Raw genomic sequence first — 24,703 nt, forward strand, 5'->3', positions numbered from 1 at the left:
CTAAGCCAGAAGTACTGGATTAATATACCACAGAAACCTACAACAGAACAGAAACGTTCTCTATACTTTGCACTTGAAGTATTTTCAAAAATGCAGCGTAGCCTTTTCTCTGCACTGATTTATCTCACTGGTGTACAAGAACATTCATATTTGTGGTTTTGTGTTTGCACAAAGTGCAAGAGACTCTCCTCTGCAACACGTGCACAATTAAAATACAAACACTACTTATGTTACAGTATTTTAAAAGCCTGCAAAAAGGCCACTAGGGTTTTAAAACCTTGAGGAATTAAAACAAGAGCAACAACAAATTGCACTCGCATACCAGGACAGAGAAACTTCAAGTTGCATTGAGAAACTCAAATTTGGTAAACCTTCCGATACCACATGGCAGAGACCTTGTGACTAAGGATTACTGATGTATGCATGGTACTTACCATTTCACAGTGATTACAATCACTCCCTCAGAACGTGTAGGTCCTCATCATAGCTCTTAGATCTCCTATTCCATTAGCAGCAATTCTAGGTACCTCAGCAGAGTACCATCTTACACTTAAAACTGTCCCATAAATGTGGAGGGAGATGTGCATTATCCAAAACAGTTAATATCTCACAGGGTCCATACATGAATGGCTTTCTCCTCTCATTCCATATTATTGCATTGGGTTGGAATCACAAATATATAAGAAGCCTAAAGAGATTTACCATAGATACTTTGTCCTACCTAAATAACTGTTAGCTGGAACAGGAACTAGATTCTTATCTTGGCGGCTCTCATCACCAACTTCGTAAGGCCCATCATCAAAGATACCCAGATCATAAAATGTCTGATTCTTTTGCTCTGCACGAACCACCCCTGAAGAAGTGAAATGATAAAATAAAAGCAAATGAATGGTAAGGGAGAAAAATAATAGATAAATAAATGGTTCCCAACTAGCATTAATTACTATGAATGAGATGGCGACTACTGTTTAAAGGAGACAAACACAGAATAGCACACTGGCCTTTCAAAAGGCCATGAATTTTTAAGTTCTACCTGTGTGACAGAACCTCATGCTACTCCATGGAGATGCCATGCAATGATCTGGAAAACATGGGATACTAAGACAATTCTCAACAAAAATACAGGACCACCTTTGGTCATGAACCACCACAGTGCCTAATTTCATAAAGCCTCTCTTAAAAGGGAGATAAATACAAAAGAATTTTAAAAAAAAAAAAAAAGAATTTTACTGTTGAATTATGGCAAACGCTGGGGATATAATTAGAAAATATTATGGATATATATTTCTTGTTTATATTGATAATACTAATTGCTCAATAAAATGTGTGCTTCCCTTTTACTGACATGCATATTTAACATTTTGGCAAATACTAACATGTATTTCCATGATACGAAAGAGTACTTATGACTGATACGCTGTCAGAGCACTTCTCTGCAATTAAGGTAAAGCTCTGGACTCAATATGCTGTTTCAGCTTGGTCAGATTGTGTTGACAGGAACAGATATGTGGAAGATTACGACTTCAGGAAAGTACACCTTGTGCCAGAGCTTAACTCAAAGATTTTGCATGGTTCATATAGCAGGCACAGGTGTATGAGGGAAGAAATTGTAATGGTTCAAGCATCAGATGTTCTGAAGGCATGAAGTACTTACAGCTGTTGATGTAATGAAGTGCAAAGGGAAAAATGACTAAGAAAAAAGGCAGGGAAGGCCACTTACATGCTTTTCAATATAAAATAATGGAGAAAAATCTAACTTTTTTCCCCCTAAGTTTTTATCTCCTACGTGATACAGAGTCCTTGTCTCTTAGTCAAACAAATTATCCACGGAATTTTACTTGAGTAAAAATCTAATAATTTAGATACAAATGTGTGTAGCTTTGGTCTGTTATCTTCCTGCAGTCCTCCGATGTATAATTTGGGAAGCACTCCTATCCACAGATTTCACAAAGAATTAAGAGGAGAATGCTGAAGGATAAACAAAGATCTCAGTACAGCTATCTAACATTTGCTCAAATGCAGAAGAAAAGATTGGTCAAATAACTTTAAAATAATTCAGTAATTTGGTACAGTGTATAAGTCTCAAAGCAAGCCCCCAGTCCTATCATAAGATTATGACTAATAAGGGAAAACACTGCTGTACATACTAGAAAAGTTCTATATCCGTTCATATGTAATCCATCAAAGGTATTTAGAGGAACTTCAGTAAATTACTTTTATATAGGAGAACAGCATCTTGTCAAAACAGGGTAAAATCATAAGGTCCCTATTAGGTTTATTGCCCCTTCCCTCCCCCAGAAGGAGAAAAAAAATAACAATTGAACCTTAGGATACAATATTTGCAGAAAATCTAAGAGGAAATAGGAAGGAGGTGTCTAGAGTTGGCAGGAAGGAAGCTAGATCATACCTTTCCAATTGTAAGTGCCTGGGGCACCAAACACAATATAATGATAGTCTCTAGTAAAAGTAGCAGCAACACCTTGCTGACAGGAACCAAACTTCTCATGGCCTCTTAAACGACCATCACAAAAACTCCACACTCCATTATCCATATCATCCTTAATAGTGAGATCCTGGCTCAGCACATAGCACCTTCCAATGATATCCCGGGTTTCCTGCACTGTGTTTACATACTGCCTTTTTTCATAGCGATGTGCACATGTCTGCAAGATAGAAGAGATAATAAGTGATGATTTCTGTATGTTTGTATGCAAATTAACAAAGACTGATCTCCACACGCAATACTTCATGGTAGCAAAGCTGTCAATTTCCTTGGGGACTCATTCATGTTGCAGAGCAGAGTCCAGTGTTCCCTACAGGCAACATATGCAAAAAGTTAGACTTCTTTAAAAGACGTTTAGATGTAGCCCTTAGTGATATGGTTTAGTGTAGGACTTGTTCGTGTTAGGACAGAGGTTGGACTAGATGATCTTAGAGGTCTCTTCCAACCTAGACGATTCTGTGTGATTCTGTGTGTGTGATTCTGTGGACACAAGTCAGAGCAACCGCTTCCTGGTCAGAGAAGGCAGCATGGTTCTGTCTCTCTTCACTGTGGGACTTAGGACTTTTAGCCCTAAAACCTTCACTGATACCTAATTCCTCTTTTTGAGAAGCGGGGGAAGAACAACACTATCTCTCATAAGAAAGTGGCTGTCTTCTCACAGCTCTAATAGTTAAATAACTTAGGTGCTTGCACAAGACATGAGGAGCTGGTTTAACTACCATCCACCTGACGCTGTTCAAAACTTACCCCTTACAGAAAAGTGCCATAGGTAGGATGCTGAAAGGTTTTCTATGGAAGGGAGGGAAGGAGGAGTTGTTCCTAATTCCTATGGTTGACGTTCCACTATGGGATAACCGTCACTGGGATGGAGAAAAGCAGCATAAGTGAGCATAAACTGTTCTTTAACCTAGGTGTTAAGACTGTTCACCTGGGAACAGGGTTCTAATCAGATATGTAACACGAGCAATGAATAGCCACCAGGCTGAGTGGCATAACCACCAAACCATTGTAAAGAGGTGGAATAATCAAACCCCTTTGCCAGCAGCACTTCTTGCAGATATACATGTAATAGGTGTGTGAAGAACACAAGCATGCCAAGTTTCTCAGCTGACATAGAAATTCCTTTCAGCTCCTACTAGGGCTTAAATATTAAGCAGACACCTAGCCGCTCCACACTGAGTGCACTGCATTACTCCTGGCCATGCTGAGAATTATCACGTACTGCCCAGCTGCATGGTGACCTTCCGGCTGCCCACAGGTCATCTAATAAGCACATTTTCCACTTAAAAAGAAAAGTTCCTTCTCAGAGAAATTGCATCACAGACAGGATGGCATTAGCTGGTAAGGAATGATTAACAGTTCCCCTTCCAATTGCTCTCCCCGCCTTGGGTTCTCAGTCAGACTGGAGCAAGATATTACTGACTCTACATCCTTAAATAACTCCAGAGTTGCACCCTAAAGGAGCTTTGCTCCAGTTTTCGAAGCAGTGAGGCTAAGCTGCAACGATATAATTAGACGGAAAGCTACACTGCACACCCATTTTATGACGTAGCTGGTATCCTGCAGCACCATGAAAGAACTATTAACATACAAAGATAACATTATCTGGTAAATCCCCAAAGCTTTTTCTCTCTGTGTTGTTTAAAAAGCTTGTGTCATTACTTGTACAAACTCTTACTGCAGCTACTCTCACTTTTAAGTCCCAGTGCAATGGCCAGAGCTACATTAATACACAGGAGCGACTCAGCCAAATACCCTCATTAAAATTTAAGTAAGGCTGATAATTCCAGACAACAGGCTGATGATAGACTGCTACTTTTCAAACTTTATCACACTATTTTCCCCTATTTCTGTAGTAAGTGGTATTTAAAAGAAACAATATATGACACAAATAAAATTGGACACCCTGAAAATAAAACATCCTATATTGTTACCAAGATTATAAAGGAAGGCTAACTCAGAGTTTGAAAAATAATTTAAAACTTTTACAATCTCGAGGATCTTATTTTGCTAGGGAGACATTTAAGTCCTTAACTCTAAAAATCACAAGAGTACAAGAAAAGAAATTACCTTTCAGAAAGCTGCACAGAAATGTAGACCGTTCAGAACATTCACTGTAGACCCAGAATGTTTTTGTAAGTTATTCCTACAGACTTACCACCACATTTCCTCCTGGCCCCTGACTTTGGACAGTTACACCCATCCATTGGTCTTCTTTACTCTCTGTCCTCGGGTCAGCTGCAAAGCATCACAATACAGTTTCAAATATTAAGTTAACTTTTTTGTCTCTGTAAGGAGCTTCATACAGTACATAAGACAGTCTACAGGTGGCAGTGTCTGCACATTTTATCACTGATAACATCCATTTTATTAAGCACTTCTAGCACATTATGTCCTGTCCCATCAATTTAGAAAACATCCAAATCTAGCCAAATTTATGCACCTTATGCTACTTTAGCAATTAAGCTACAACTTATTCCAATGCAAAGTAAGTTATGTACAAATCCATAGAAGTAACTTACTGACACACTGTCTGTGGAAAGGACCCCGTCAAATAAGAAAAATCCGACAACTGTTTCAATCCTAAACAGAAACACTGAAGAACTTACTTTCCTCATCAAATACGACACGTGTGCAGCGTGTATTTGAAGACGTGATGTCACAGCTGTACAGCCCTCCTGTTCTGTTGGCTTGTTGGGATGGAAAGGCTTTTTCCCGAGGAGCTCCAACCAGCAATCTGTAGGGAAAGAGAAATCATTTCAAGGGATCTGCAGAGGCAATATTAGAAAAGAAGGCGGCAGCAGAATCAGGAAAATGCTTTCACCATGTTGCTGGAGGTTTGATGTGCAAACATTTGGAGATGGAGGAAAGGATACAGTGAATACAACTGCTTTCGGACTCTCTTCTAGTTTTACACCAGTCCTGTGCCACCATCCCCCATGAGTATTATCACAAAATAACCAGTAGACATCTTTATTTGCTCAACAAGAGTTTTCAGCCAAAAAATTAGTACTTCAGATATTTTTCTTTGATGAGTCACACACATGCAAAGCACAGCAACCTCTCAACTTGCTAACTGAAACTAATAACAACCAGCATGTAATAACAGCACCACAACTTGCAGAATGTAAAAAAAGAAACATCCCAGTCAGCTGAAAAAAAATGAGGATCTGAGAACAGTGTATAGATAGGTACAATATAGTCGGTACAACGTACGGATAGATGGATGGAAGCTGAACTGGACTTTCTGTGCTTACTAACATTGGCTAAAAAAAAAAATCCATGAGATCCAGAGATGAGATCTCTGCCATTACAGTGTAAGTGAGGGCAGAGCCTGGACTACTGCTGGATCCACAAATCTCAAAGAGGAACTTGGACCCTCTTTAAGACTTAAGCTGTAGAGTTTTGCTCTTGAGAAGTTTCTCCACATGCTTTATATCACCTGTGGGGCAAAGCACACTATTGTACCTCAGAACATTTTTTGTCATTGGTTTTTAAACTAAAAACAAGATACAGATTTGTTCATATCTAACCTACACCAATACAAATATTTTTCTTATTATGAAAACATTTACTTAGTGTCACTAAAGTAATAAGACACAAACCAAAATTGATGCATTATGAGAAAACACATTTTTTAAACAGAAAGTTATATGTGTATTGCGAAACAGCCATTTTTTTTCACCACTTTTATATAAAGAAATCTCTGTAATTTGCCCTCACGAAGGTGACCCCCACTTGAATGATGCAACTTCCAGATAAAACATTTGCTTTTGACGGACATACATACAAAATCAGGACACACAGTTCGGGTGGATTTTGGTTTGAAGTGCTTCCTTCTTTTCCCCCTACATATGTCTGGCATGTTTTTCAAAGATTTCTTCGGAAATGTAGCATTCATCGCAAGAGTGTTTAATCCAAACAAACATGCTTTTGGAAAGGTCATTAATAACTTCATTTTCTAATTTTGGCAATAGTGCATTTAACTCTAATCTCTTAATTCTTTTGCAAAGAATTAGTTTCTGAGCTATTCCTAATGTGGGAAAAGGTATATTTTCTCCTCAGTTGTTACCCCTATGGAAAGACAGATGACACGGGCTTTTTTCTCTTTTTCTTTTTTCTTCTCATTTTAAATGTTAACAACCAGAATTTTAAGACAGCAGAGGCACTTATTTCCTAACTCAGAAACTTTTATTATTTATACTTTTTTTCATTCAAAACCCAGGGAGTAAAATGATGCAGCAAATTTCACTTACAGAAATTTGATCAGAAACCTTTTGTTTCAACATTCTGAGCACAACTAAAAACTTTGGTCTTCTGTAATTGAAATACTTCTTTTGGTTAAATTCACCAATCTACATACTACTGATGGCAAGAATGCTAGATGAAGAAAATTAATATCCTGCTCTTTCCTATGGGACATCTATTCCTATGGGATAATAGGATATTATATCCTCCCCCTAGCTAAATGATATTTTTTATGACATACCATGACAATATGACCATAATCTTGATGACAAAGGGAAGACTTGTAGAGGCATGAGGGATAAACAGTTTAGCCAACAGAAGACAAAATGCAAAGATGCCACCTGACAAAAACCAGCCACAACTTGCTACAGCATCTCAGACACCTGTCGAGGAGAACAGATGAAAAATGCAATGCTTTAGCCTTTGCTACGTAGAGGTGTCAATACAACTACACGGAAGTGTCAATACAACATGATCTCCAAAGGAAATGTTACCTTAGATTTTTCCCTGTGCCCATACCACAAGCCCAAATTTCAATTTTATTATTTTCCACTGTAAAAAAGGTAATTCAAAGCAGACTAATTTAAAACCCTCCAGTCTTCAAACAATTTTTGTCAGGAATCCTGTCATTAGTCTTCAAGGCTCACTAAACACAAAAATCTCGAACCCTGCTAGGTACCTCACTGCAAGTCTTTACACAAAACAATCCAACAGTAGCACATGCTGTGAAAAAACTCTTGCAAAGGAGTAGATCAATTCAGTTAGATACTAGGGTAAACACTAACATCTATTTTCAAGTAGCAGCTAAAGAGGTATTAAAAAGTGGAGTACCTCATTTGCACTTTGCTACATACCTGCCCCAAGTGCCACTGTAGAGTGGACTAAACCTACACTTCTAGGTTCTGCCAGACAAATTACTAAAGAAGATGAGGATTAGACATTATTATCAATATTATTAGGAAATGTGAGTAAGAAAGTCACATTCATCTAATCTTTCACTGAATAAATCAAGTAAAACATAGAAATCCTTTGTCAAGCATATTTATACTTGTGACCAATGGAGCTGCTGTTCGCCTTTCCTACTGCTCAAGAGTTAATCTTAAAAAAAAAAAAACTATTATAGAAGTCAAATGACTTAATTTAAAACTAAGGGCATGGGAATGAGAAACTATGCACAAAAGCACAAAGCTAAGGGTGTATGACATGGCTCCATACACCTTTGTGATTTTCAGCATGCCATCAGCAGCCCAAATGAATCAGATTATGCACTGCCTGTAAGAGCTGTGCTATGTGCTCAGCTGAGTCCTTCCAGACTGAGGACACATTCCAGTAATTACTGTATTGTTACTAATTCTGCTCTGTTTTAATAGAAGAATTTTAATCAAGTTTCAGCTTATTGTGCCAAAAGGCAGGTTCAGTTCTCCTGCAGCTATGCACGTTCCATTTTAGCCTTCTCTGTTGCAAGCAAAACCTCTTCTGCAAAAGGAAAGGGAGAAGAGGGGGATGAGGAGGTGCCTTCCTAGATATCACCATCTCCTTATATTAGCAGATGAAACACTGAAATTAAAGCCAAGGAACTTCCTTTGCAGATGAAGACTGGCAATAGTAAGTTCTTCATTTTTCCCCATCATAATATAATCATAATATAATTCCTTTTATTTATTTTAACTTCTCTGTTATGGTGTGCATGGGCTACACTCACAACGTTGTAAGGCCTGAATGCCCCAGAAGTCAGGCTCCAGAATCCATAATGGTTGAAAGACTGCCGAGCCAGTTGGAGATAAATACCCCCAAGACTCCAGAATATGGACATTTTACTGAGTTTTCTATCCCATGGCAGGGTTCTTTTATTACTATGCAGATAAAAGAAGCTCAGCCATACAACATACTGACCGTAAATGCTTTTCAGCACCAGTTCCCATTGGAGTCTGAGCTTTTTAGGAGCCAAAAAGCAGACCAAAAAAAATACTATTCTTCATGTAAATTACAGAATCAGATGCTTCTTATTACTTTAATCCTGATTTTCCCCATTTATCTTGCTTAAATACATGCTATAAACTGATTAGATTTTCCATGAGCGTTAAGTGAACTTCTATTAATATTTCATTACGTTACCCCAAATAAAAATGCCACTTCTGTAGATTAAAAGAACTGTCTAACAAGTGACACTGCTGAAAAATGCAGAATCTCTCACACCCTGGCACAATGCTACAATGCTCTTTAACTCCAATTATACCCCATAATTAAAACACACACTTTCCAATTTCAAACTAAAATTCTAATGTCAGACCAAATACACCAGTCCTGTTGCTCTATTGGCTAGAATTAGATTAATTATTGCTTTCTCTTAATTACCTCTATGGAGACAGTGGTAATAACTGAAGTCCCACTGACAATTATGAGCATCTGCTGGCTGCCAGGGACAGATTTACAATCCCAGATTCGTGGCCAAACTTGAGATAATCGCACAGGTAGAGCTCCAGGCCTGCACACCATGCCAATTTAACTAATGCACGTCAGTGAGAGGCAGTTTTTGCTCAGGTGGGCTGTGCATGCCTCGTGCAGATGCTGCATAACCACAACCTGCCGCCGGGACAGGCCTGAGCCCTTGCAGTGGGACCGGCGTTGTACCACGGCCCCCAGCAGTACCCCCACCTCACCACAGCACCCTGCTGCCTTGCACCTGGGCGAGACGGCTGTGTCTTCACCAAAAACAGCCCAATGGAGGTATTAAATCCAAAGCAAAATACATCAGAAACAGCTTTCCATTTTAACAAGCAATACAGAATACTAAGCAGTAGGGTGCAGATCCGAAGTCCTCTCAGCTTTCATCGGTAACTTGTGAAGTGTAGTAGCTGGCTGTGGCTGCAATATCCTTCTCGGGTAATGAAAACAGCAGTGGGACTTGGAGCAGTTTCTGCTCACAGCTATCTCAACTCCCTCCAGTACTGTCCATGAAACCACCCCTTGCTTCCTAAAGGAAAGCTGCAGTTAAGGTGAGAAAACCATATCAAAGGCAACACAGAAGACCTCCAAGCTCCTTCAAGTTTTCCTCTCACTCTGCTGCAAGGAGTTCTTTTCCTCACTTACAGCCTGGAACTTCCTGAGGACAACGTACAGTTTTCACAACATACTTCAAAGAAGAAAAGCTGTCAGCAATTCATTGCAATACCTCTGGAACAAACACTAACTGAAAAGAAAACAAGTCAAAAGGAAGAAGAATATCTTTCAACATTTTTGGCAAGAAAATCTTGTTCATCAAAGGAAGAGGCTTCCATTGAGTAAGTTACATTTTGATTTAAACAAATACAAAAAAATACCATGATCTACACTGAGCCCAGCTACTCTATCTTCCAAAGCTTTCTTCATTCCTTAAATTCCTTTCTTTTCTGCGGTGTCTTCTGCCCCAAACAAGGCAGCCCATCTTTGCCATCCTTTCTTTAAAAGTAGTAGCAATACATTAATAGTGCCAGCTCTGAGCTTTAACAGACTGGAGCAGAAATCACTGACAGTGTTTCCTGGGTAACTAACCATTAGCCATTTCCACAAATAGACAGAATAAAATAGTCAGTGGTGTAAGTAATTTCCAATTTTGCAACCTTCGTTGAGCACAAATGTCCAATTTAAGGTTGCTATTCTCAGATAACAATGCTGCCACTGCAGACTCCGCACTTCATTGTGTTTTCAGAAAGACTCCATCAACACAAGGGGGGCGAATCTGGAAAGCGATGAAGCTAAATGCTATGAAACTTCTTCCACTCCTGGCTAGACAGATAGACTCCTGCATCCTTTTTCCTCTCCCACACACTCTCCCAGAGTTTCATTCTGTTGATCGAAACAAAGAAAGTAGAGCAACAACCACTAACTCATATTTGGATTAAATTTGTGCTACCAAATCACCAGTCCCACTGCCTAGATATGTACCCAATGTTTAAAACCTCCAGGCAGAGACCACTGCTCTCAATGCAGACATCTAGAGTGCCTTCCACGGGATGGATTTCCAGTATTCGAACTTTAGGAAAGAGGAGGATGGAAACATTAAAACACAGAGTGTTTCAACATAACTGAAGCCGGTCAATGGGACAGACACTGCATTTAAATCCAGCTGGCACCACCTCTGCTTTGTGCCTGGATCTGGCTTCTACCAGTAGTAACACAGACAAGACAGGAACACCATGGACTCATTAGCACAGAGATTTCCCTCCACATACACAGGCAGTTAATGGGAACTGGAGCCAAACCAAGGGATCAGGCTTCTCAAAAAAAACATCCCTCCCAGCAAAACGCAGCCAGAAACTGTGTGAGTGGGGAGCTTGTTCGCAATGCTTTTTACAGAGATACCCATCATTCCCAGGCTGCTATTAACAGCTATTTTAAGTGACAGATGATTCTCCTAATCTGCTACTCCACAGTTACATTTTCCTACTACCAATGCAAAGCCATGGCCAAGGACACCATCAATCTCTGTTGCCCGGAGGCTTGGCATTTAAAGGATTGTGATTTTCATTTTATTAGTTCAGCCTTTTTCAGGAAGCAGATTACGACAGGAGCTAGGAAAAGAAGCCAAAAGCAGCACAAGGACCAGGGCAAGCTACAAAGCAAAACTGGAACTACAAAGCTACCTGTTGTTTTGGAAAGGCCACTAATTAGTGACTTTCTGAAGTCACATGGAAAAATAAACACTTTCCCCTCACAGTCAATAGCTCAGTCTATATGGATTTTTTTTCTGGCGGATCTCATTTACATTGGTAGAAAGCATTTTTTCCCTAGAAAAAAAATACAAGAAACGGTCTGTTCTGTTCCAAAGTCCTATTTCAAAATAGTTTTCCATTTTGTACACCACTGTCTTGCTATAACTAGGAGATGCAACACATTCATTATGTCAAATAGCATGTGAAAACTGTATAATAATACAGTTTTAATTTCTCCCTTACAAACTGTATTTTCCCCCAGATTTGAAAGAATGAACAATGTCTCATGCTAGGAACAGACCTGATACCATAAGTGATACCATAAAAAAATTATTAGATTGTTTTATAATTAATCTGTGATAAAATTATAAAAGACATAGTGTTAAAAGGGATTTTCACCCAGATTTTGGAACGTCGTGGTGCTGCCTGTTACTGCATGAAATCCTCTTAGTAATATGGAGTTTAACTCAAGAAGTGACAATGTGCTGCTTAAGGAAATGAACTTGGAGTCAAGGTCCTGGCACTCAGCTCCCAGCCCAGCCATTGCTCCCAGCCACCCTGTCCACATCAGGTGCAAATCCATGTAAATCCCACCGTTGTCTGCAAGCAGCTACAGTGCACTGAGGTGCAACAGCAGAAAGACAAGCTAGCAAGAGTGGCTACAAGAAAGCAGTAGTAACCCAGCCGTCCCAGCTAATGCAAGCACATTCCGAGTCAATTTTCCATCCCTGCTGCTCGCTGCTGTTTCACACACCTTCCCCACGCTGGAATCTGGCTCTTGTGCCAGCTACCACCCAAAAAAAGGGCTTCTGGTCCAGCATTGCCTGAGCTCCTCCAGCAAAACAGGCTGGTAAAGAAGTGGCTGCTGCCACCAGGCATGCTCACTCTACAGGCTCTGGTACTCAGGAATTACTATCTTCTATAACTGGGCTGCTGGCCATTCATACGATGTAAAATTTTAGAGTTCAGATTTACGCTTCATCTCATTTGTAGGACTTGTCTTAGTACTCTCACAATATATACCACCTCCATTTGAACTTCAAAGAAATACTAGGAGTATCACATCATTTGCTAGGTACGTGTTTTAGACAATGAACATGAATATAGAAACAATTGCTCAGACTTTTTTTTTTCCCAAAGAGCAATCTGAAAGAGCAGTGCTCCCAGTCAGCCTTTGAAGGCAGTGTTTGTTAGAGAGGTAACAACCATAACAGGCATATACTGTTTATCAACATGCCAAAAGCCATTTAAAAAAATGCAGCTTTAATGCAGCGCAGAATAAGTATTTGGGTTGAAGTGTCATTCCTCTATTTATCTCACTGAGTGAAGTATATCAGTTTCATATAAGACCACAATGAAACCATTAAAAGGCATGAAGGAAGTACAGTAAGAGGGATGGACATCTCATGCTAGAATCCATGGGCTGCAGCTACTACTCTCCACGGCCCTCTGTAACATGAAAAGCAGCTATTTCCCAAGCTCACAGAAGCCATCGTTCCTTCATCAGTCCATCCACTTTGTGAGACACTGCTCCCTTTCCTCCACCTTCCCCCTGCTCTCCCCCTTAGTCATAGATGGGGGAGCAAGACAGACATAAACCTCTTGCACTAGATACACAACCACAGAAATGGCGATATGCGATGCTGGCAGATTCACCATCTGACAAAGTTCTTCTCTTCGTTCAGCTAACAGGTACCAAGCTCATCCATGCGAGACCAAGTCCAGAAGCTGTGCCCTGAGTTGCACTGTGCTGTCCCAGCTGCCAAAATAAGCCCAAGACACCAGAGGCGCGCACCTGGGGAGCAGGCTGAAAGGCTCTGTCCACAGTGCACAACCATGCGTCTAGACACGGAATGTACTTTCTCCATACGTAATCCCTAATTAGTATTTCAGAGGACGAGTACACAAACAGCCAGCAAACACAAAGATAGCTGGAAGTCACTTGTACACTAAAGCAGAGAGTTGAAATAACCCCTTCTGTCTTAAAATCATCATACTCCTGTGTTAAATGCATGCAACAGCATCAACAATTTTGTAAGCTTTTCTTCAAGCCATGAACTTAATCACAAAAGCAGATGTGTCACTGGGCACATGTACTGACTGACACATATCCCTCCCCCTTCAAATTAACTGAAAACACTGGCATTCACATCGCTTCGAAGAATGTCAATCCAACAAGGTATTTTTTGTAGGAGAACCAAGTTGTACATCAAAAGGAAATGCCCCAACAGCTGGGACTCTTAAGCAGCTTTTTCTTATGTTACATGCAGATATTGAACCATTGATCAAATACAGAAATAAATCTTATGTTCACAACAAACTTCTCTCTAAACAGATCTGTGGAGGATGTTATATTTTACTACGAGTAGGAATGTACAAAGAGGGAGAATTTCAACAAGCTTGCAAAATCTCAGAACAAGATTTTTCTGTTTGCAAAATAACTTACATTTCAGACTATGCCAAGAAACCCACTGCATTCTCTACAGCTACATAGTGCTCCCCCTCCACATGCACACATGCCTAAGTTTTACATGCCTCCCCTTACCCATATATTTTTTTTTCCTATCCTCCACAACTTCCCACTTTCTCACTTGAGGAATAATTATTTCTTTCAGGAATTTTTAACACCCTGTTTTCCTGCAGGCAGAAAGTTGTGCAAACAGTATTTCAGCTATTACTAGGACTGGATCTGACCTGATATCTAGAGAGGATTTTTCCAGGACATGCAGGAATACAGTACAGCTGAGAAGAGAGAAGAAGCCTAACTCTTCAGCAATATTCTGGGGCCAGACTACATAATTATCAAACATTTCTCTATCAGAAAAATAAGCTGAGTGGATGAAGAGTTTACATGGACTTGCACAATTATGCCAGATTGTTAGTAGCTCCTACAACAGTTGGTTGCATATGAAAAAATAAGAAATACATAGCAAATTTATTTTAGCATCTTAGCCAAGAAAGTAACGTGGTTTCCACTTAAAGTTGTTTCACACTAAACAAACGTGGCCAATTAAATACGATCTGTTTTCATGCACGCTGCTAAGCACAGCCCAGAGAACACCAGCAGATTTAACCACTACGCAGTTTCAGCAGCACTGATAACAAAGTGCAAGACTGACTAGTCCTTATGATGCCCTTACAAAAGTAATGCGAAAAGAGCTACAAGAAAAGAGGGACCCAGAAAATTCAACTACACATGAGGACAACACGCTTGCTATCAGCAACAGCTGGCTGCCACTTTTGAGCACTTCCAGGATAAACATGCATTTCCCTCAGACCTTTGACCTAGGCATGTGCTGCTGAGCAAACAACCACAGGCATTACAGGCACCACTTGTTCCCTGTGTATTTTCAATCTTGTTCTACTTTATCTCTTAAAGACCTATTTTATAGGCCTACTTTTGAGGAGGATATCAATGCCAACTGAACCAGGCAGAAGCTAAACACATCTCCATTTGAAAAATTGCATTGGCAATCTTCATTGAAAAGGAAATAATGGTAAGCGTCTGTCAGAAATTCTGTCATTCCTATGGACACTATCAGACTATGTCAGCAAACTCAATTAATAAAAATGCTAATAGTTCCTATTTGCTTTTCCTTGTGTCTCAAGGATCCACAAGGATCTTTGAAAGGAGAAAACAAATGCAAAGATGAAAACAGCTGAAAAGTAACGTAGAAGCTCACACTAGCTGACAGCAAAATCCAGCGTAGTATCCATAGATGTTACCCTGGAGGGGCTCGAGAACATTTTTATGCTGTAGATTGCATCTAGACAGGGAGCATCCCGTGAACCACTCTTGCTTCTATGCATGACCCTGGGGAACTTCTCCCTTCCAAACACAGTCATAACATCCTCATGCACATTATTACAACTGCTTAAAGGAAATCAATATTAGGAAATGACATTTTTAGATACAGTTCTGTATCAGGAAACGAGAAAAACAGCCAACACTCCAACAGAGCCAAACACGGCCAGGCCATACTAGCAAATGCTCCCAAAAAATCATAATTTGAGAACCAGTATTTTATACCCTCTACTATCATTTCAAAGCCATACAAAATCTACTCTCTGGTACTTCACAGGGGAATACATCTGGCCTGATCTAAAAGAAGGTAACTACAGCTCTTTTTTTTTCCCCAATGCAATAGCTTTGGAATTCTCAAAATAGTCGTAACACACGCAATACTCTAGGTATCTTAATGCTAAGGATAAAAGAATACAGTATATTTGATGCTAAAGTCACAAAGGGAGCTTTATTAACCTATGTTTCAGTTCACTTATGTTTAATATGTTAATTCTCTTAAAAATGGAACTAGAACTTCTTTCCCCGCATTCACTTTTGGTTTTCTAGGTTATTATTCTCCTGACATTACTTTCAAAGCAGCAACTTGATTTTATATATCTCAGTCAACAATATATAATACTAATAAATACTTCCAGACCATTTTGTATACTTTTTTCAAATATTCCTGTCTTTTACCGTAACCTACCATTGCTAAATACCACTATGAGGTGTTAATTTTATAGCTACGTTTCACAGTACAGACCACCATGTACTCATTCAATAATACAGATTTTTGCTTGTTTTTAAACAGGCATTTGCCTGATAGCCTAATCTCGGTCTTGTCCTTTCTATGTATGTGGTATTCTTACAGTTACAACTAGAATGATCCATCCATCCCAGGCTGTCTTCTAAACATTCAAACAACAGCTGATTTTAACTGGAGTTCTTCTGAAAGGAATGAGGTATTTTTTAAGAAAAATTTATGACATTACATTCCTTACAAAATTGACACATGACACATGTGGAAAGGGTTTTAGGTAGAGTTCAACAGAGAAGGACAGCCCATTCTGGCTGTTGACAATTTGCTGCTGTAATATGCCAGGCAACCCAATACACTAATTTGGGAAATGTTCTGTTTTACTTTGTGGAGAATCCAGACAGCAACGAAATGGATTGGTAAAACCATTATTCTCTGCTTGCTATCATTCGAGAAAAAACATTTATGAGGCGGCAAGCTACCTGTCTTAATTCTGCGTAAGTTTATCTTTGTTATTTGCAAATTAACAGTAGCAGCATTAGTAAAACATACTACAAAGAAAATTGCACTTGTCGTAGCTTGTGCTGTAACAATGATTTAGTCATCCTCTTTATTCCTGGATATCAGGAAAAGGTTCTTCAAGGAGAGGGTGGTCGGGCACTGGAAGAGGCTACCCAGGGAAGTGGTCATGCCACTGAGCCTGCCAGAGTTCAAGAATCGTTTGGACAGCACTCTCAGACACATGATCTGATTTTTAATATATATATACATATATATATATTTGGGAGGGGGGGTGTCCTTTGGGGACCCAGGAGTTGGACTCAATGATCCTTGTGGGTCCCTTCCAACCCAGATATTCTATGATTCCTATTTCACAGTTAAAGAAAAAGAAACAATAAACAACACTATAAACTGCATAGAGATTTTTGGATGAAAAAGTTTATACAGCTGCAGAATATTTATTAAAGGGCAGCTGACAGAAAAGAGACTTCTAAGAATCTTAGATAATAAAAATTGGTTAATTAAATGTAATCAATTTGATAGTTACACTACAAAGATTTACATTTGTCTTGTACAGTTACAGATCAGCTCCATCCAATAGTCCAGGTACAGACTGATGTGGTTGGCCAATGTTTCCAAGGTAGTTGCAACACAGACTATTTACTCCCTCCTTCCAAGGTACAAGACATTTCTTCTAGTGGACTGTAACAAAAAGGGGATGAATTAGGACTACACAGATGAATTACTTTTAACACCAGACAATACAGTACATACAATCCCACATCAGGATGAAGACAGATCCATTCCTGATGATGGGAGGGTTGCCTTGTGGCTTATTCTTAAAGTATTTGACAGCTGAAGGAGTCTTACTCACCATCAAGTTAGTTAGCACAAGAGTGAAATTGATACAGAAATTATAGCATATCTTCTGACAGTCACTCTGGCACAGCTGCCTCTCTGTGCCTGACACTCCCAGTACACTTCATCTCTGTGCACAACTGCTTAAAAGCTCTTTGCTGCTCTCCAGACCTCATAAACCTTGGAAAATTAAAACAGATACCAAAGGAAAACTACATCTTCAAAAAAAAAAAAAAAAAAAGCTGTATTTCAAGCTTCCAGCTCACAGCTAATGTAACTACACAGTGCTCACTTAAATGCGCCTGTTGCAGAAGGACTCCTGGGAAGCCTGCTCCAACCCCTGATGTCCTAGAACAGAGCAGCACACAGAAAGACAAGCCGTGTGTCACGCATGCTACATACTTCAGATATTTGAATGGCACCCTCCTACACCCTCCATCTTGGTCAACATTCTGTCTCCCTTGCTTCCTACCCTTCTGTAGCCAGAGGGGTCACGTTTTAAGTCGGAAGAGCACCAGAAATGTTCTCGTGCCAGTCAATCAGTAAGACCAGGACAGCAACGAGCTTCAAGCAGCTGTTTGCCAGCTGAAGGCTTCAAGATGCCAGCGCTGCACAGAGCCTCGATTCTTCGCCCAGCGTCAGCCAGCAGCTGGCAAGCAGGGCAGAGCAGGCAGGCAGCACGCGTGCCCTGGCACCCCGCGCCTCGCTGCAGGCCCCAGGCGGATGGAGGGAACTGCAGCAAAAATGCTTCTCCACCTCACTCCCACCTCCGGTTTTAGAGACAAATATTAAAATACATTTCAGCCCATTCATTGCTGTACTCAAGCTGACCTGTATGCCAGATATGATGAATTCTCCTCCACACGCCATATTTACAACAAACAACGTGAAGTTTTACAACTCCTTTTCACAATGGAATATTTCATGGACAGTTTCACTGAAGACAAGTCAGATGTGCACAAACAGACATGTCTACTTTGAGCTTAGCCTGAAAAGCACGGGAAGAGTAGGAAGTTTTTCTAACTGCGAGCCCTCTCCCAGCACTTTTCTGCCCATTTTTCAGACATAATTAAGCAGTATTGTCGGGAGCCTCAGCCTCTGCTCAAGAACAAGACAACTTGTCAAGGAGAATGCTTTTCTTTGTCCTCAACTCTCATGTTGTGCAGCTCATTAGTTTTCATTCAGATTAGCGAAGAGAAAAGCCTTCTCCTCCTTCCCGAGATCAAGGTCTGCCCCTGCTCATACTGTGTTGTACAGTACAAGTCTAACCTTGCTAGTTTTAGAAGATGTAAGATTAACTTTTCAATCCTGTTCCTGCGATGTATCTGATACTTTGGCTGCAAGAGAGAGCTCTCTGTGCTAGCGTATGCTGTGTTCATCAGGGTTGACTTATACCTTAAAATTATTTAATATGAACTACTTGGTATATTCAATCCTCTGAGAAGGGGTCGAGTACAACAGACTTGGACCAGAGGAGCTTAAAGTGATTTTGGTTAATTGAGCCATTACTTCTATTTTAATGTTCTTGCAAGGGCTTGGCAGGTCTGCATTTGACACTGAGTGGCAGCTTACAGAATGCTTTTCTCCTTCCAAACACACAGCCTGAAGAGACATTAATTTGTGCTTTCACAGATTCACATTCACCCCATTCACACTTACTGAGATACTTAAAAATAAGAAAAGTATAAATCAAAATGCTTCTAAGCCTGTCATCACCTCTACCCTATATATTTTATGCTTGAGCAACCCCACCAAACCAAATAGACAGTACCTCTTACATTAGAAACTGATTCATCAGTCTCAGCAAAGGCAAAAACTTAAAGCTATGAAACCAAGGAGTTGTACCAGGTACCTGCATCTAACAGGAAGAGCGTAACAGTTTTATGAGCTTTAATTGAAGCTGATTGCCTGGGCTGTTTCTCAAAGCTGGAGTCCGAACAGAAGGTTATTTATCAGTGCAGACAAAAGTCATATGCTACAGTCCTGACTCACGGAAGGCTTACACTTACAGAGCAATTAATTACTATTTTGCTAATTCTTAATAGTATCAACGTAACAGAAGTATCTACCACAGAGCTGAGTTAGATCATGCACCTCTAGGTGACCATAAAAAAAAAAATGTTGTTTTTCAAGAGGTATATGACCTCCCAAAAAAAACAAATTTCTCAAAGGGACAGAGGACTGGGAAAAGAGGTTTGCCATTTACCACATAGGAAGGCTGGCTCTACGCTATGAACATCTGTCATGCCAGTCAACACTGCAGAGAAGTTGAATCTGCCAATGCACACAGCTGACGGAAAAGGACTGTATTGTGGCTTATCTTCCCCGACACAGCCTTTTCAGAGCCACCTGGACTGAACTGTGGCAGAAGCACATTTTTGCTGTGACCCGTGCCTTGCAGGCAGGACGTATGAACGCAGCTACACGAGCACAACTTCCCAGCGTGGGCCCTGTTTGTACCACAGTTGTGCTAGCAAAGCCTCACGTCCACCTACCGCACCAGGTGGGGGACAACAGAAAACAAACAAAAACCACTGGAAATAACATAACCATACAGACCACAATATCCTATAAACACAACTTGCATAAAGCTCGCTTCTGCTGTTCAGGAAAAGGGTTTTGCCACAGAAGCAAAGGAAATTCCTTGACTAGGGCAACCTGCCCTCTCTGAACAGCTGTGCTGGAAGGGCAAAGCCTCTGTAGGGCAGCCTCTGTGGGGAGCTCCTTGCCGTGCCATGCACTTCTGTGCCCCACAGCTCTGCCCCGCCACAGGCAAGACAAAGGCCAGACCTGCTGCCAGACAGTGAAAATTACATCATAGTCTCCAATCGTTTGTAAACCTGACCACAAAACCTGTCAGCTGTATCTCTGCCACAGATAACCCACAGAATAACTCAAACTTAGCACAGGAAAAAAGCTTTATTTCTTCAATAATAAATCTTCAAGTTCAATAATAAAGCATTTTTTTTTGGTATAAACAGAAGCTCTAAAGACCAGCGCTATTAAGGCCTTTAAATCCTGAAGATGCAAATATACACAGCATGATTAATTCAGTTCACCTGAACTTTGAATTACTCTACAATAGATCTGCAAGCAGGAACTGTCATTTTCCACTGCAGACCGGCATAATCCAGCTCTTTTGTTGCTCAAGCAAAGTGAGCACAAGCCCTCAGACAACACAGAAACACTGGCTAAATGCCACCGAGGATACACTGCAGCAGTACAGCAATGTCAGCAGCCTTGCTGACCAAAGGCAACTTTGTTTTATGTTGCTATAATGGCTCACAGTGGAGATATGCACTATCAGCAAAACCTGCCACGAGTAAAAATTCCAGTAAGACACTACAATTTTTAAGGCTTTATAGCTGCTAATGGTCAGCACAGGTTTGGCATAAAGTGCCTATCCACAGCTTTCAGCCACACAGCTTTTCTTCTGGTAAGATCCTGAACTTCTATTACCATAGCTTCATCCTTTTTTGCCTCAAACAGTAAGAAGCCTACATTAATTCAGCTTCAAAATACTATTCAAAATAATATCATAATTAATTGTAAGTTATACACAAATGTATGGGGCTTTTGTTCAAATTCAAGAGATTTTCTTACATCACTGTGATTATAACCAAAAAGGACTGAAAAAGACCTGTGGGATATCTTAAATGGTATATGTATGCACACACAATCTTTATATATACATATACATGGTATATACATATATATATGGTAGCTAACATATATACTAAGTATAGTTTATCGATGCTCGATACCCTCACATTCTTCATCACAGAACTGCTTAAGCTTGAACCATATTACTCTTATGGCTACACCGTCCCCGAGTCTCAGGCCCCTCCAAGTTACAAACCTCCTTCCAGTTTGCAGACCATAAGACACCGCTGTGTCACTACCACCCCTCAAAAGCAGAACTCCCATATTTTTGTCATATTGACATATTAAAAACAGAACAATCTCATGCAAGGAGCCCAGCTTTCTTAGAGCTCCATTAGCTCCTTAAACCTCCATAGCCTTTTCTGCTACCGGATTCATCGCGTTTGACAGTGGACCAGAACTACGCACAGAAAGCCAGGCAGGCTGCCCTCAGTCCCTCAAACAGTAATGTTAATGGTCCCCAAACGCATATTAAGATTGCATTCAGCTCTCTTCCACACCCTCATGCCATTAGCAGTCCACTTTCAGTTACTATGAATTAATAAAGTTTTTCTCCTCTTCAACTGATGAACTTGCCAACTTTTCTCATCTGAAAACATTCACACAGAAAAACAAAATCCTGTTACCAATCCACAATCTCATACAAAGTACCATTTACAAGTAAATTCAAAGCGGTTCTCAAGAATTCATCTACCCATGCTGTGGGGAGTTAAGCAATTACTCATTAGCAAACACAGCATTAGTATCTAACACTGACAAATACAAAAATTACCATTCAAAGTTAATATGTAATCTGTAGTCTCCCATGACTTAAGAAAAAAAGGTGATCAAAAGCAAGTATGTTTAATAACAGGCTATTTCGGCTGTACCTTTATTTGTCACACTTCCTCGGCATTCTCCACCCTCATCCTTACCAAGCAGTTTCATAATGCTTAACACTGAATTATCCAGTCGAGGCAGGAGGAGAGAACCATCTCACTTAAGAATCACTTCAGTGAGGCAAGAGACAAATTAAGGATCATTCAGCTTGTTTTACCAAATCTTGTTCCACATCACTGACTAAAACATTCCTTGAACAGAATCACATATTTCACCTTTTCTCCTTTGTTTTCCCAAGGACTTACTGACTGTGCACATATCAGTTATAACCTGTGTCTAATTTCATAAAGTTGGGGTTGGCAGGGTGGTTTTCTGGGGGGGACTGGGGTTCCCTTCCACATGAGAACCCGAGTATCACTTTCAATCAAGTTTCAATGATGAAATGGGTTTCGGGTATTCTAGCAACCACTTAAGTGTCTGCACTCAAACTGTAACTGAGCTTTAAAGTTAGCCAGTCCTTGGTGAGATGTCATGGTAAAATTACTTCTATCAGTCTTGAGAGAGTTCCTCTAGTTACAGATAATGGGCAGCATACAGGGACTACGCACTTTTCTGAGTATGAGACCTCAACATGATCTCCATTCTCATAACTTCACCAAATACCTGGAGAGCAGACAGCTTGTTCCACCTATAAACAGCCAAGCTATTTAGAAACTAGTATCTGTGGAACATGCCAAACAAATTGTTTAATATTAGTGTCACTCATTTGTAAATCATGTCATCATTTACAAACATGCAGCCTAATATGAGAGCCTTCACTTCAAGTTTCTCCATTAAAACTCCCATTTTATTTCACAAGATGTAACAAAGTGAGCTTAACATGCCTATATCCATACAAAAGATAGTGACAGTCCAGCACATTTAGTATCTTTTTCAGCCGCATTACTACTACCCCTACTCCAGAAAAATGATGCTCAAAGTGACTGTGGCGTGGCTGTGCTACGTAAAAGAACTGAACGCAGGTTTTCCAAGCAGCTACATGGGGCAGCACTCAAATGCTTTATGTTAAAATACGCAGAAGAAATTTTAAAAAAATAGCCAAGACATCTCATACTAAGAACCATGCATCATAAAACACTTTCTCTAGTCTGGTTTTTCCTCTATTTGAGACCCCTGCTTCTCATGAAAGCCTGGATTCAGAAAGCCATGCCAACACAGTTAGCATCTGGCTCTGCTCTGTACTCAGACTTGGACTGCCAGAGGAAGCACTCACTGTACATACAATACACAACTTTCATGCTAACAATCTCTGAGGCATTTCAGTCAAACACTACAAACCAGTTTGAATACTGTGACTGCTCTTGTATTTCTACTGACTAATTGGCTTTCCATCTCTGCATAGTCTGACGCACTCATTCTATCAGCATTTGACAACATAATGGCCAACTAATAACCTTCAGGCACTGCTTTCTTAGTAGAACTAAGTGAGACCAATGCACACGTAATCCTGCCAAGAATTAAGTCAAGGGCCTCTAGAAAGAAACTCAGATCCGTGTTTGATTCTTCAGGCTATACAACTGGGTCACATTGCATACCAGACAGAAGATGGAACCTGTGATTTATACTCCTTTACACACTGTAATTTCTACGAAATCATACAAAACGTGAACCTGAGCAAAACAGGTACAAAGAACTTTTAACAACGTTTATCTGTTAACTTTATCGAGGATACGATTTCTTCCCAACTTCCTTCTCCCGTACACTTGATATACAACAACAGGCTCATCTTCCCTTAAATCAAAACTAAGCACTTGGGGTAAGAGACATTCGTTTCCTAACAATACCTTACACAAGACACACTCCATCCAGCACTACCGCACAGGACAAGACTAATCAGTTACCTCCACGGAAAGCAAGGAACCCTCAGTTCTCCCGACGACGCACAAAGAAGCCTTGCTCTGCTTTCTGCGTTTCGCAGAGGGGCTCCCGGCTCTCCCCTCGCCCCGCCAGCAGCGCTTTGCGCCCCCCCGCTCCGCCTCCCACCTGCCCGCTCCGCAGCGGGGGCGCCCGCGCTGCACTGGGCGGCCGAGGCCGAGATCGGCCCGGGCCCGGGGCACAGCCGCCGCCGCGCGCGGTCCTCGCCGGGATTTTTGCTCCTCTGCCCCGCCGAGCCCCCCCCGGGGCGGCCGGGCGGCCCCTCGCTGCCCCCGGGCGCTCGGGGCAGGTGCCGCCCGTGTCCCCCGTCCCTCCCCCGAAGCCCCCCGCGTGCCGCCGGGCGGGGGCTGCGTGCCGGGTAGCGCTCCGGCGGTGGAAGGGACGCGGACCCGGCGGGAGCACTTACAGCCGTCTCTCCTGCGGCTGCAGCTGCCGGTGCATGGCTAGGGAGAAGCCGAAGAGGCTGCCCGGCTCGCCGCGCCGCACGATCACGCGCTCTGTGTCCAGGTTGAAGGCGCCGGCCAGCCCCGGCAGGAGGGGCAGGTACAAGAGGAGCGCGGCCGCCATCTGCGCCTGCCGGGCACGGGAAAGCCGCCGCCGATCCGCCGAGCGCCGCCGCTCCCCCGCTGCGCCCCGCCGCACGGAGCCCGCCCCGCCCCGCCCCGCCCGGCCCCCGCGCGGCGGCTCCCGCCGAGCAGCCCCGCGCCTCCGCAGCGGGGGCGGCACAAAATGTCCGCCGGCCCCCGCCCCGCAGGGCACGGCACGGCACGGCACGGCCCAGCCGAGGGCGCCGCCCCGCCTCCCTCGCCCCCAGCCCCTGCTTCTGGGAGGTTGGGACGGAAAAGAACAGCGGGCCCCGGCGGCTACGAGCAAAGGGGCCGGGCGGTGAGCACCTGCAGCCCGCCTTCCCCAAGGGGCCGCCCGACAGCGCTGCGGTCTGCGGT

At 41.6% G+C, this 24,703-nt stretch overlaps 1 protein-coding gene across 3 annotated transcripts in view; it reads right to left on the minus strand.

Annotated features, from left to right (window-relative positions):
* The window catches only part of ITGA6 (integrin subunit alpha 6), a 42,987-nt gene extending 18,553 nt beyond the window's left edge, over positions 1 to 24,434 (minus strand). Inside the window, exons 1-5 of one of the 3 annotated variants that reach the window (XM_048061610.2) lie at positions 24,166 to 24,434; positions 5,113 to 5,240; positions 4,662 to 4,741; positions 2,408 to 2,663; positions 722 to 853 (exon numbers count right to left, since the gene is read on the minus strand). In XM_048061610.2, coding sequence (XP_047917567.2) covers positions 722 to 853; positions 2,408 to 2,663; positions 4,662 to 4,741; positions 5,113 to 5,240; positions 24,166 to 24,326 — 757 coding nt within the window. In that variant the 5' untranslated portion in view covers positions 24,327 to 24,434. The remainder of the gene's footprint in view (positions 1 to 721; positions 854 to 2,407; positions 2,664 to 4,661; positions 4,742 to 5,112; positions 5,241 to 24,165) is intronic. The other 2 variants (XM_048061608.2, XM_048061609.2) reach the window with 2 other exon arrangements.
* Between the last annotated feature and the right edge of the window lie 269 nt (positions 24,435 to 24,703).

Source organism: Anser cygnoides, chromosome 6 (assembly GCF_040182565.1).
Source record: "Anser cygnoides isolate HZ-2024a breed goose chromosome 6, Taihu_goose_T2T_genome, whole genome shotgun sequence".
Lineage (NCBI taxonomy): Eukaryota > Metazoa > Chordata > Aves > Anseriformes > Anatidae > Anser > Anser cygnoides.